General features: G+C 35.3%; 1 protein-coding gene across 7 annotated transcripts in view; it reads left to right on the top strand.

Moving 5' to 3' along the window:
- The window catches only part of LOC100735607 (A disintegrin and metallopeptidase domain 3-like), a 117354-nt gene that overhangs the window by 97175 nt on the left and 5189 nt on the right, over nt 1-14990 (top strand). For all 7 annotated transcript variants that reach the window (XR_010044593.1, XR_010044594.1, XR_010044592.1 and 4 more), the window contains 2 exons: nt 5812-5983; nt 8131-8180. Coding sequence is in view for 2 of the 7 variants with exons in the window: in XM_023561972.2 (XP_023417740.1) it covers nt 5812-5983; nt 8131-8180 (222 nt within the window). In the remaining 5 variants the exon portion in view is untranslated. Of the gene's footprint in view, nt 1-5811; nt 5984-8130; nt 8181-14990 lie in introns of those variants that run through there.

The raw sequence follows: 14990 nt of genomic DNA, 5'->3' as shown, positions 1-14990 counted from the left end.
GGAATGACTTAGGAAGGATTGCTTCCCTTTCAATTTCATTGAAGAGTTTGAGGAGTGTCGGCATTAGGTCTTCCTTGTATTTCTTATAGAATTCTGCAGTGAATCCGTCTGGGCCTGGGCTCTTCTTTGTAGGTAAGGATTTAATTATATTTTCAATTTCATTAATAGAAATTGGGTTATTCAGCAGTTTTACATCTTCTTGACCTAGCTTTGGTACTTCATATGCTTCTAGGAATCTCTCTATTTCTTCTGTTATCAAACCTTTGAGAGTAGAGGTTTTCAAAATAGGTGTTGATGATCTTCTGTATTTCTATAGAGTCTGTAGTGATTTCACCTTTTTCATTCCTTATTGTGTGCATTTGAGCTTTTTCTTCCCTTTTTTAAATAAGATTGGCTAGGGGCTTATCGATTTTATTTATTTTGGGCTTGACTTGATCTTCTTTTTCTAGATGTTTGAGGTGTAACATCAGGTTTTTTTATTTGTATTCGCTCTGTTTTCCTGATGTGGGAACTCAGTGAAATAAATTTTCTTCTGAGGACAGCTTTCGTTGCATCCGACAGATTCCAGTAAGTTGTATTTGTGTTTTCATCTGCTTGTAGGTATAGTTTAATTTCTTCTTTAATTTCCTCTGTGACCCGCCGATTACTCAAGTGTGTGTTATTCAGTTTCCATGTGTTTGTGGGATTTTTGCAGTATCATTTATTGTTAATTTCTAATTTCATAGTGCTATGATCCAATAACATGCAAGGGATAATTTCAACTCTTTTTCATTTATTTAAATATGTTCTGTGAGCAAATATGTGGTCTATTTTAAAGAATGTCCCATGTACTGCTGAGAAGAATGTGTATTCTGATGTTGTTGGATGGAACACGAATATGTCTATCAAGTTCATTTGTTCACAGGTGTGATTCAGATCTGTTATTTCTTTGCTGATTTTCTGTCTGGTTGATCTGTCCCTTGGTGTCAGTGGTGTGTTAACATCTCCTCTTAGAATTATGTTCCTGCTAATTTGGTTTTTTGTTTCTGTTAAAACTTGTTTTATGTAACTGGGTGCTCTGGAATTTGGTGCATATATATTTAAGATAGTTATCTCTTCTTAAAGTTTTCCCCTAACCAGTATGTAGTGACCTTCTTTATCTCTTCTGATCATTCTTGGTTTGAAGTTCACATTGTCTGTAAACAGAATACCCACTCCTGATTTTTTTTTGGGGGGTGGGGGGGTCCTGTTGCATGAAGTATTGTTTTCCATCATTTGACTTTCAGTCTGTGAGTATTCTTTTGGGTTAGATGGGTTTCTTGTAGACAGCATATGGTTAGATTTTGTTTCTTGATCCATTCTGCTAGTCTGTTTCTTTTAACTGGTACATTGAGACCATTTACATTAATGGTTATAACTGTTATATGTTGGTTTATTGTTGACATGTTATCTTTCTGCTGTTGCATCTTTATCTTTCTGTTCTGTTTAATTGTCTGCTTTGTTTAGTGATTTTTTCCTAAGTGTATCTAAACTGTCTTTCAGTATTCTTTGCAGGGTTGGCTTGGTGATCATGAAGTTCTTCAGCTGTTCTTTGTCATAGAAGTATCTTATTTCTCCATCAATTTTGAAGGACAGTTTTTCAGGGTACATCAGTCTAGGTTGAAAATCATTTTCCTTTAGGATCTGAAATACTTCACTCCATTCTCTTCTTGACTTTATTGTTTGTGCTGAGAAGTCTGTAGTGATTCTGATAGGTTTTCCTTTATAGGTGATCTGTCTTTTCTGTCTGACAGCTTTTAATAATCTATTCTTGTGTTGGATTTCTGGGATGGTGATTATTATATGTCTGGGTGTAGTTTTATTTTGGTTATGGCTGTTTGGAGTTCTATATGCTTCACTGATCCTGATCCAATCTCATGCTTGGGAAATTTTCATCTATTACTTCTCTAAATATCCTCTTGACACCCTTTATGTTGTCCCCTTTCTTTTCATTTATCCCTATCAATCTTATGTTGTTTTTCTTTGTGTCATCTTGCAGTTGTTGAAATGTTATTTCCTGATTTCTTGTTATTTTTAAAAGATCTTTCCTTTCCTGTTCACTAGCTGCAATCTTGTCTTTGAGGTCTGAAATTCTATCTTCACATTCATTGAGGCGGTTTTTACAACTTTCAATGGAATTTGTGATTTCCTGTATATCTCTTTGCATCTGCTTCATGTATTCTGTTTTTTTCTTATATTGTTCATCCAGGGACTCTATCTTTTTGTTTAGTTCCTCCAATTTTTTAACTGTGTCTTCTTTAGCTATGTTCAGCATTTCCTTCATTTCTTTTTTCATTTCTTCTTTTACTTGGGAGGTTATTTCTAGTTTGAATTCCTTTAGAGCTTCCTGGAGTTGCTTCTTTATTTTGGTTACTATTATTTCAGGTATTTCAGGCATATAGCATGTATTTTCTTCTATGTACATGGCTCCTAGGCTTTCTTGGGATGGGCTGGATGTTTGAGATTGCATTTTGGTCTTTCGTTTTGTCATTTTCTTATATTTCTGTGTTTCAAGTGTTGTTTCAGAGCTTCCCCTGGGCTTGTTGAAAAATATCTCCTATGTCCTGGGCTCCTGGGACTCCTCTGGTAGCATAGCCTCCTCCGTGGGCAGCGAGGCCCATGGATTAAAAGAAGGTTGCCAGGCTTCTCTCAGGTAGGCCTAAAGCCTCCTCAAGCTGCACAGCTCCCCGCTCTGGCAACAAAGCTCCCCTGATAGAAAGAAGGCCACCTGGCATGGTCCAGGAAGCCCCAAATCCTGCTAAGCCCAATCTAGTGTGGCCGCAAGCCCAGCGGGCCCCCAGTCCCCTACAGCAAGGCTCTCATACTCTCCCGGGAATTGGATGTTGTGTAACTATCCACCTCCTTGGATGGCAAAGCTCCCGGGGTGATGGAAGGTCACCCTTATGGCCTAGGTAGGTCTCAAACCTCCTCAGCAGGGCTGCTCCCTCCTCCAGGTGGTGGCAGTAGTGTTGCTGCTCTCCAGGCTGAAAGAAAGAAGGTCGCAGGCAAGGCCAGAGCAGGTTCCCGCAACTCAGCTCAGCTCCCTCCTCCAGACGGGGCAGTGGCGGTGTGCCCTCTGGGTGAGACTAGGTAGTCAGCAAGGCCAGAGCAGCTTCCCATGGCTCAGTCCAGCTTAGCTTGTGTTTTAAAAAGATTATTCTGAATCATTTTTCTGATGTTTTATACATCTCACTTTCTCTGCAAACCATGGTGGATATTTGTTTGGTAATTCATAGATGTCATGATTTCCTACTTTTTTTTTTTAAATACCTGGATCCTACTGTTGTTGTTTATTTATTTGTGATATCTACAAGCCTTCTTGGCTTTCACAGATACTCTTTGGAAATGATAGGCTTTCACAGTTTGTATCATCATATTGGCTCAGCTGGTAGGTGTCTGGGCTACTGTCTTCTCTCCAAATTCAGGTTAAGTATCTGACTTTGCTGTCTGTGAATAATCTGAGCTGCTGACCAGTCATAATTCTTAAAGACTTCCTACTATATTTCTGAAAGTGTGGTAGTTTGTTAATGATACATTTTATTTTTCATAGATTGTGGCAAAAAATCAATGAAATTAATTTTTATTTATGGATTTCCAATTACTTCAGAGGAAGTTTTTGAAAAAAATTCCCCATCCAATCTCTGTTTTTGGAATTTTTTCCAAAAATTAATTGGACTAACTTCTGTTACTATATTTCTCAGTTCCATTGATCCAAGCATCATTAACTCATCAAAGCAACACTTTTTTTATCATAGATATAGTTACCTTTAACTTCATAAACAAGTCCACTAAGGTATCTTTCACATACAGTTTAGAATACACCTGTTTGTGTTTATAAAGTGATTTCTTATGATTTTTATACAAACTATCTGTAGATTTTGGAAGAATTGATATATCTACTATTACTGAATCCTCCAGTCTATAAAAACAGTATCTTTCTTCATTTGGTTCTTTTTTTAAAAAGATTTTTCTTTACCTTTTATTTTTATTTTTTGAGGTGAAAGACCAAACCCAGAGCTTCCAGCTTGCTAGACAGGCGTTCTACCACTGAGCTAAATCCCAGCCCCATTCGTTTCTGCTTGATTTCCTTCAAGATTGTGTAATTTTCATGAGATGGTCCCATATATGTTTTGATGTTGCATTATTTATTTTCTTCATTTCTACTGCTTTATCAATGCTGTGCTTTTTGCTTTAGCTTCCTTTTGTTCATTTTTAGCAAACAAATACACATTGATTTCCTTTGTTGATTTTTTATGACAAGGTCTCACTGTGTAGTTCAAGCTGGCCTGGACTCATTCTATAGCCCAGGGTGGATTCCATGGTGATCCTTGCCTCAGTCTCCCAAGTGCTATGATATAGGCATGCATCGCCATGCCTGGGCTCCTTTGCTGATCTCGTATTGTACAACATAATGAAATTTATTTTTGTTTATGAGATTTTGTAAGTTCTTGGAGATTTCTATTACATCTTCAAAATCAGTTTCCCTTTTTTCCAATATACATTTATTATACTTCCTTTTATTTTTTATTGTATTGCCAATAACCTCTCCTGTTAAAGAAAAGTAGTAGAAGTAAAAATCCTAGTCATATTACTGATTTTAGGAATAAATAATTGAATCCTCCACTAGTTATAGCAATCCTTAGTAGGTAATCTTTATGTTTAATTCTTTCCAGTGCCTAGCAACTAAAACTTTTTGTTATTAAAAATATGCATTATTGCATACACTTGTTATTTCAATTGTGAGGCTCATATGTTTTTTACCAAATCTGTTGATATGATGGATTACAGTATTTGGATTTTTTAATATTGAACTAATCTTGAATATCTTTTGTAAATCCCTTTGGTCATCATTATTTTATCATGATTTGTCTTTTATTTCAATTTTTTAAAAGGTCTCCCATTTATTACATATTACTGAATATTATTTGTCAAAATTTTCTTAAGAATTTTTTCTGTGTACTTGAAATATGTTGACTCATTCTTTCTTCCTTCTTCATACTGTCTTTATCTCATTTTGTGTCAAGTAATACCAGCCTCACAGTATGCCTCTTATATTCTGCAAATATTGCAGAAATTGTTCAAAATTGATATTTCTTCTATACATGATTGGTAATATTTTTCTGTAAATTATAATGAGCTTGACGATTATAAGCTTGATGTTTTTAAATTACAGGCTTATTTTCTTGAGGGAGACATTCATATTAGCTGTTTCACTTTAGGTGATTTCCAGTACAAAGTACAAGTAATTTATGACACTGATTTTTTTTCTATTATTGAGGAAGAAGCTTTGAAAAAATTCCAGTCATAATTTTGGGATTATATTTCCATTTTATTCTGACAGTTTTAATTCATTCTATTTTGAAGTTTTGTTGTTTGTATCACTCAAAGCCCTATTTTTATAACTTTCTGTTGAAGTGCTATTTTTATTATTTCTCTATTATTTCTTTATGTTTTGAAGACTCCTTTGACATTAAATTTCAAATATCATCTGTAACCTCTAAGTATATCAAACACTTAGAATGTAACATAAATAAATATACATAGAAATGCTAAAAATAAATTTTTGTAATATTACAAATTGTCAATAATTATATGTAGTCAATGATATATAAAAATCTACTGAGTGGACAAGTATATAATGATCTTTGCCATAGTCACAGAAGACGAGAGCTTTTTAAAATAAGAATATACTGACTTATTTGATTACTATTACTTTAATTTCAATTTTTTATTTAAATTAATATCTTTGAGTATCAGTTTTTAAAAACTTAAAATGTACTCTGACATTTTCAGACAAAATGACACCCTTGGAACCTAAGCAACGACGACGTGCTTCTCCTAAAAAAAAGGGCCTTTTAGTTAGTCTCTTTGTTTCTCTACCTTTCTTCGTTTTAACTGCAATTTTTGCCCTCAAATGGAATAAAATGAAGCATCGCTGGTACAAAGCAGGAACCATAAGTGAAAAGTAAGTAAGTTAGTATTATTTTATTTTAACAAATGAAATATAAGAAGAATTTCAGTGCAATTCAGAATATTCCAAGTAAGAATTCGCGGTTAGTTTCAGTTTATGCTTAGAAACACTGAGCAAGAAGGTCCCAGGTAGAACCAATGGTGTTTAGATCTCAGGCAGCTAGGAACCCTTCCTGACCATGCAGGACCAGAAACAGGGGCAAATCCTTTGAGACAGAAAACCATGACAGAGGTCGTTGATTTAGGAGGGTTTGTGGACTTCTCAAGCAATATCATTGTCTTTGAACTGGCCATCATTTGTGCCAAGGTGATGAACAGAGACAGGCAGGGAAAAAAATTTGTAAAAGAATATATAAAAGTAGCAAAAATAGGAAACAGCCCTGATTGAGGGAGAAAACACAGGTAGGATGATTCTTCATTTTTTGCACATAATGAATATTGCTTCTGTGTCTCTTAAATAATAAGGCATTTGCATATCTTAAAACCATTAAAAACTCTAATTTATGCTGTAACATTTAGGAAAATGAAAATGGAGAAGATTAGTTTGAAATTTCTTCTGTGAATTTCAGTGACATAGATAAAGATAAAATGTTTATACAAAATTTCCATTAAAAATTTCCATTAAATGCCTTTATCAGCAAGTCATCAGCAACTATTTAAGTTCATGGCAGCATTCTGGATGATCTGGACATATTTACAGAATCATCAACTGTCATTAATTGACTTAATTGGATGCTGGTTTTCATTGGTATTCATTCCTGTGCTTCTCCGAAGACAGCTGGAAAAAACCTGAATGGTTACTAGAAGTAACCCTAACTTTTGAAAGAGATGTCACAGCAAGGTTAATTACCTGTCAATTAAAAATAAATTAATAAAATATTTTACAGGACAACATTTGATCATGAAAAAACATGAAAACCAGTGGTTTCTGGGCTGCAGGTTAAGAAATGAAATACAGCAAAAGAAAAAAGGATAGTAACAAACTGGGTCATCAGGAGCTAGTCATTCTCTTCATCACTCACAAGTTCATAACTGACATTAGCTTTCCTTCTGTACCTCCATTTTGTGAGCAAAGACTGCCACACTGGCCCTTGCCAAGCACATCCATATGAGATCATTTTAGTTTTTATTTTAAAATAGGAATTCCAACCTCATCTCATCATCTGTAATGAAGGAATGGTAGCCATATCATTATATTCTAGACACCATGAACCTCTTCTTTAGCAGAAACCTTATATGGATAGTGTTCCAAGGAAAATGGGAAGCTGAATAAATATCACAAAATATTATTAAACATAGCTGAACATCGAGGCCTCACTGAGGGCCTCAATAATAAAAGTGAATTTGCAGTCCAAATAACTACTTGTTTCCACACTATGTTGATTATATTTCTCTCATTGCTGAGACAAAATGCCTGACAACCAAAATTAAGAAAGAAAAGGTTTATTTAGCTCACAGTTTTGGAGATTTCATTTCATAATCAGTTGGCTCCAAGGCACAGGGGCAGAAGACAGCAAAGCAACAAGCACGAGGTGGTGAGTTGGATTTCCGGTACCAGAAAAACAGAAGAAGAAAGGGAAAGAGCGCGCGTCTTGTCCTCGTCTGTATTGTAAGCAGGCCACACCCTGGGTGGGGAAGCATCACACCCTCTCGGGCCTCCTCCTGCGCAGGCTGAGGGTGTTTACAAAGGAGGGACCCTGGCTCCTGCTGAGTGGTTAGTTAACCGCTTCTCAAGTTAACACTGTATCCACCATAACACACACTGATTTGACAGAAATACTATAATTTTAAGAAGATTAATTAAGAATTTAAAGATGTGTATATAGATATATGTGTTTTCTTTTTTAACTTTGAAGAAGCTTCATCATAAATATATTAATATCATGAAAAGATAACGGAAAATAATACATTTTTACTTTTGAATTTTAAAAATGCTTAATTTACATCTTTAGAATTACAGCAACGTTACAAAAAATGAAATACTACAAATAAATGAAATCTCTATGGAATATGGGAAGCAAAGTGGACATTGGCATATACTAACTAATTAATTAATACAACTGTCATTTCTTTACTTTTAGTGATATTTTTGCTTTATATTACAATGTTTCTCTTAAAATAAATGTTCTCTCTTTTATACAGCTCTATATCAGAAGACAGCAGTGAAAACAGCAACCAGTCATACAGTGAAGGTCGGTTGAAAATATCAGATTATTGATATAAATTATATAATTCACAACATAGTTATTTTTAACAGAACTTCAATAATAGGAAGTTGTTATTCTCATCTTTCACTATCCTGACTCCAGTCTGTGAATATCATGTAAAACAAGTACTGAGACAAAATATCTGATGTTAATTTTGCTTCACAGTAACTGGAAAACATTTAATAGTAACCAATTCTGAACAGACATCCATGATACAATTTTACAATAAGAAATAACTTTTAAAGGGGTTTTAAGTGTTTTCCTACAGTATTTACACAGTTATGCTTCTTACATCTCATTTGAGTCTCTACTTGGTACATATATAGAGATTGTTTTTCCATATTTATATTCTTTAAGACTTCCAGATACTGTTATCCTTGTTTTAGAAAAAAATAGAAATAAAACAGATAGTAAGTCATGTATATACAATTTTAGTAAGTTTGAAAGCTTAATTTTTCTGTTTTTCTAAATCTCTCACTTTTATTAGTAATGCTTTCAGTCCATAATGTTACCTTCCCTGTGGAGACTTGGTACACGTACACAACACATTTCAATTCCCTTCTTTACCGTCTACCTTGACTCTCCTTTTACCTTTCCAGCATCAAATTTTTATTTTATAAGACCTTGTGAAGTTAATTATCATATATACAGATTGAAAAGAAGACTAATAGGACAAAGAACATACAAAACACATGCCATGATTAAGTTTATGTGTCTAAATTGCAACTTAGACACATAAACTTAATTATTGCATGGTTTCTCCTACATAAAAACTCAATAACATTTTTTAATTATTAAATACAAGGGAGACACTAGGAAAAAAAAGAAAGCAAAAAAGGCATTATAATTCAGTTCAGATAATCTATTTAAAAATGTACCTTGACTTAGTATAATTGTCTTATGTGTTTTTATCACTGTTGCTTTGTAGTATAATTTGAAGTCCCTAGACTGTGATGCCCTGACCTGCCTATTGTCCAGAATTGCTTTTGCTATTCTAGGTCTCTTCTGGTTCCATATGAATTCAAAGATTGCTCTCCAGTTCCTAAGAAATGTTATTGGTATTTTGATTGAGATTGCATTAAATCTATATAACAGTTTTTAGAAACATGGCCATTTTGACTATATTGGTTCTGCCTATCCAGAAAGAGGGACATCTTTCCATTTTCTGGTGTCTTCTCCAATCTTCTTTTTCAGAGTACTATAGTTTACATTATAGAGGTCTTTTATTCCCTTGGTTAGCTTAATTTCTAACCTTTTTCTTGATAGTATTGTGAATGCTATTGTTTTCCTAATTTCACTCTCAATGAGTTTCTTATTTGCGTGCAGGAATGTTATTGACTTTTAATGTTGACTTTGTATCCTGCTGCCCTGCCAAATTTGGTTAGTTCCATGTGTCTTTTAGTGGAGTTTTTGAGGTCTTCTATGCAGAGGATCAGATATCAGCAAATTATGATAATTTAACTTCTTCCTCACTTTCTTAGTTACTTTTCTCATTACTGAAACAAAATGCCTGATGTTCAAAATTAAGGGCGGAAATGTTTATTTAGCTCACTGTCTGTGGAGATGTCAGTCCGTAATCAGCTGGCTCCGAGGCAGGGTGGCGTGGCACAGGGGGACAGTTCATGGCAGCAACACAGCAAGGGGAAAAGAGCCAGGCAGGGAGAGCAGGCCTCTCCTCCTCCTCAAGCTGTATGCAGAGCACCCGCTCCAGGGGAGGGCAGCACTCACACCTCCCTGTGCCCCGTCTCACTCACACAGCCCAAGGTGTTTATGAAGTGGGGACCCAGCTCTCTGATGCGTTGATCTAGAAATGCCGTGACTCTGTTTCCTGTCCGGGTTTAACAAGCTGTCCTTGAAAGGCCTACACCTCCTGATGGCCTGAGGCTTGAGGGGACATCCAGACACAGAGCGCGTGGCACTCCCCTTCCATCTCACTTTTATTTTCTTCTCTTATTGCTCTAGCTAATAGTTTGAGAACTCTAGCAAACATCCTTGTCTTGTTCCTGAGTTTAGAGGGAAGACTTTCAGTTCCTCAGTATTTAGTATGATTTTGGCAGTTGTCTGTCATAGATGGCTTTTACCAGGTTGTGATAAAGACTTGCTTTTCCTATTCTCTTTAGTGTATTTATCATGAGTAGTCGTTCAATTTTGTCAAATGCTTTTTCTGCATCTATTGAGATGACCACATGGTTTTGTCCTTAGTTCTATGGTGTATTACATTTATTGATTTGCATAGGTTGGACCATTCCTACATCCTGGGCATGAATGCAATCTGGTCATGATTTTTGATGATTTGTTGCACTGTTTGCCAGTATCTTACTGACAATTTCTGCACCTGTGTTCATTAAAGAGATTGGCGTATAGTTTCCTTTTGGCAGGGGAGGCTCTTTTCTGGTTTTGGAGTCAGGGTAATGTTTGTGTCCAGAATGATTTTGGGAATACTGCTCCCCTTTAGGTTATATTAAAGAGTTTGAGGAGCACTGGTATTAGATCTCTAAAGTTCTTGTGGAATTTGAATGAATCTGTCAGAGCCTGAGCTCTTCTTAATTGGTAGATTTTTTTTCTTTTGTTACTTCTTCAATTTTAATGACTGATATTGGCTTATTTAAATTTTTTATCTTTTTCATAAAGTTCCATTTTGCAGTAAGTGGCTCACTGGAAAGTGTTGACTTCTTTTTTCTCCTCTCCTAGGACCTTATCCATTTCCACTGAATTTTTCATATTTTTTTAAAGTACATGTTCTCAAATGAGTTACCAATAACCTTCTGGATTTCGCAAAATGGATAAGTGCATAGATTTGGGTTTTTCTGCCCTTATTTTGGAAAGATTAGTTAAGGGTCTATTTTATTCAGTTTTTCAGACAACCAAATGTTTTAATTTTTTTATTTTAAAGAGAATAAAATCAAGCAAAATAACTCTGAATAAAGCCATTCAAAGCAAAACTGTGAAAGGGTTACAGGACTTCAAAACAAGCTAATAGGAAATCAAGAATGGCTACCATAATATGTCTTATTATCTTTGAAATAGCTGCCCATGCCATCGGATATAATAAAATCAAAATGAAACAGAATAAAACTAAGCCAAACAAAACAATGAAAATGATATAGGACTTTTAAACAGGATAGCAGGAAATTAACAATGGCTACCACCTTCAGAAGGAAATCCCCCATAATTGCTATATTGCATATTGTTATCCTCTAAATAGATGCTCAGAACACCAGCTTTAGGTCTGCAAAGTCAGTCAAACAATACAGGATTAAGTTGTTTTTTCTTCAGTATTTATTGTCTCAGCCTTGTTTCTCTGAATCTGCCAGTTGCTGGGGGGGGGGGTGTTTGTTGGGGGTTCGGCACTTCCTGTCCTCCAGCCTGCTATAAGTGGCTCACAGGAAAGTGTTGGCTTCTTGTTTTTTCTCTCCTGCCCATTATTGCTGCTGGCTCCAGGAAGGGGTTAGTTCTTCTTGGTTCTCTTTCTAGGACGCATGGCTGCTGCTGCTGCTTATTTGTTTAATTTCAGTTTTAGTTTCAGTAATTTGACCCTGATTCTTGTATTTACTTCCTTGCCTCAGCTTGAGGCTTGAATTATTCTTATTTTTCGATTTAAGGTACAGCATCAGGTTATTTGTGTCGTTCTGTTTTTATAATGTGGAAATTATTGCTATGAACTTCCATCTTAGACCTGCTTTCATTGTGTCCCATAAGTTCCAGTATATAATATTTCATTTATCATTTGATTGTAGAAACTAATTTGTTCTTTAATTTCATCTGTGACTCACTGATTTTTTTCAAGAGATTAATTTACATTTGTTTGTATAGTCCATATTGTTTCATTTGTCATTCATTTCTAGTTTTATTGCACTATCATCTGATAATATTTATGGGATAATTTCACTTTTTTGCATTTAGTTAAGTGGCTAGTGCTATGTGGTATATTTTGGAGAAAACCCCATGCACTGCTGAGAAGAATATGTACTCTTGTTGGATGGAACATTCTACAGATGGTAATCAGACTACTGAGTTTATACTCTTAAGGTTGCTTTATAACAGCATTTATTAACGAGGCTTTCTTCTAGTGAACATGTCTGGCCCTCTTTTCAAAGATAGGGTGGCTGAGTGTGTTTGTAGTTGTGTTGGCATCTTCTAATCTGTTCCACTGGTCCTCAGGTCTGCTTGTATTTTTGTTTTGTTTTGTTGGTAGTACCATGCTGATTTTATCACAGTAGCTTTGTAGTATAATTTCAAGTCAGGGATTCTGATGCTCAAGCCTTTGCTTTGTTGCCTAAGATTGCCTTTGATGTTTTAGGTCTATCCTAAATGAATTTTAGGAATATTTTCTCTAACTCTGTGAAGTATGCTAATGGTATTTTCATCAGGATTGCATTAAATCTGTATAACAATTTTGGGAGAATGGCCATTTTCACTATGTTGGTTCTTCCTATCCATGAGCAAGGGATGTCTCTCCATTTTTTGATATCTTCTTCAATCTCCTTCAGGGTACTGTAATTATATATATATATATACACACACACCTTTTACTTCCTTCCTTAGGTTGATTCCTAAGAATTTATTTTTATGGAACCACTGTGGAAATCAGGGTGGAGATTTCTCAGAAAGCTAGAATTAGAGGTCCCATTTGACCCAGCTATTCCTTTTCTGGACATCTTCCCTAAAGAACTAAAAACATCATACCACAATGATATATGTACACTCATGTTTATAGCAGCAAAATTTGTAATAGCTAAATCTTGGAAACAACCCAGATACCCATCAACTGAGAGACAGACTTTTAAAATGTGGTCTTTTTTATACAAACTGGTACTATTCAGCCATAAAGAAGGGTAAAGTTGAGACTTTTATAAGTAAATGAACACAAGTTGAGACCATACTCGTAAGTTAAATAAATCAGACTCACATGTGTAAACATTATATTGTCTCTCTGATGTGAGAAATTGAAAGAGTAAATAAGGTCTAAGATATACAATAGATATTGTGAAATGGGAAGAAATTTTTTAAAGGAATAAGGAAATAGGAGATGGAAAAGGGGAAAGGAAAGAAGGGGAAAGGGAGGAAAGTGAAGTTGTCTCACTATTAGTGTTTCTTAGTTCATTGAAAAGAAAGGTTTGAGCTAATATTGACTAGGGAATGTTTAAGCAAGCGCATATCTGATACTGAGTACTGTCTTGATGACAATACGCAATGTATTAACTATTATTCGCCTAATATTTTAATTATGAAATTGTTTTGCCTTTTTCCCATAAAATAAAAAATAATGCTTTGTAGAATTTACTTTGACACCTATTAGATTTTAGACAAAATGCTAAATGTACCCTCCCTTGAAGCAGAAAGACAATTCTTTTTTGGAAGTTATATAAAAATAAGCATCCACATTTATACTGTTCACATTCTAATTCATACACACACAAAATTATGGTATTTGCCATGTAAGGCCTATCACTGTAGTAAATTTTAAAATGTTTAAAAACTCGAGAGAGATCAAGAATTTATTCCTCATGTTTCCTCCATATCTGACTATAGCGATAGTTAAAAGGGCTCTATTTTATTACCTGCTACTAAACTCTGGGAATTAGACAAAAAGTTCCAGTCTCATGTTAAATTATAAACATCCCATCAGAAATCTCACTGCCCTTATGTTGGCAAAAATTCCTGACCAGACAATGAAGCTTTCTCAGAAACAAAAATAGAGATTTCCATTTCCTGCTGCAAATTAGCACTACCCTACACATGTGGATGGCTGGCATATTATCCATGCATACGTTTCAGGAGTAGCTTTCAAAACACAGGAAAGAGCTAATGAAAAATGAAAATTTCTGAAAAACTAAAACTAGAAATTTCATGTTCCCCTTCTAGGTATCTTCCCAAAAGAGTTAAAGATATGACATGACAGTGATCCAGGTCTACTGATGTTAATAGCAACACAGTTCACAATAGCTAAATCTTGAGAGCTGCATATAAGCTCATTGACAAATGTATAGATAAGGAAAAGTGGCATTGATACATAATGCCATAAAGAATAAATTTCAGTCATTTCTAGGAAAATGGATGGAACTCGAGATCCTAATCTTAAATAAATAATACAGATACATAGCTTAGGAACTATTGCATGATTTCTCTAAGAAACCTCAAGTATAAATAAGAAACACAATAAAAGGTAATAGGAAATAGGGAGAGAGATCTTTTTGCAAAAGTGAAGGGAACCAAGAAATGGAGGGAGAGGAAGGGAGGAGAAAAGACTGAAAAAAAATTAATATGTATTCTGTATATGTACCAGCTTATCACAAAGAATGTAATCACTGTGTACTGCTAACATTGTGTACTAACAAAAAGTAAAACTTAAAAAAAAAGAACTTTAAAACCAAGTCAAGACTTTTGGTAACAGGCTGTCAATTTACCTAAAGCAGAGTCAAAAAGAGGGCTATGTTTGGGGTTAGATCAGGACAGCAGCGCACCCAGGGTCTTGGAGGAGTTCTTGCAGGTCACCTTCTCCAATGAATAGGAACCGTCAGAGGGTTTGAACTCTGAGCACAGGCACACACACAAGAAAGCTGTTTGATCAAACACCACCCCCAGTGTGGAGAGGACGCAGGCAAAGGGTCAGGCAGCGTCGTCCAGCGAGGAGAGCACGGCGGCCCCCTGAGTGCTGGCAGGGAGGGACTGGCACAGGCAGCTTCTCAGAAAAACCCATGTGTCTGTTTACAGGCAGAAAGCAGAAAGATACAGCAAGACTAATAGTTTAAAGTATTAAAAGGGCCAGTTCTCTGTTTCTGGAGGTTATTTTCT

This window comes from Cavia porcellus, unplaced genomic scaffold (genome assembly GCF_034190915.1).
Source record: "Cavia porcellus strain 051 isolate PalLab524CR breed Dunkin Hartley unplaced genomic scaffold, mCavPor4.1 scaffold_29, whole genome shotgun sequence".
NCBI lineage: Eukaryota > Metazoa > Chordata > Mammalia > Rodentia > Caviidae > Cavia > Cavia porcellus.
The sequence above is the reverse complement of the archived record's forward strand: the minus strand, read 5'-3'. Positions and strand labels throughout refer to the sequence as shown.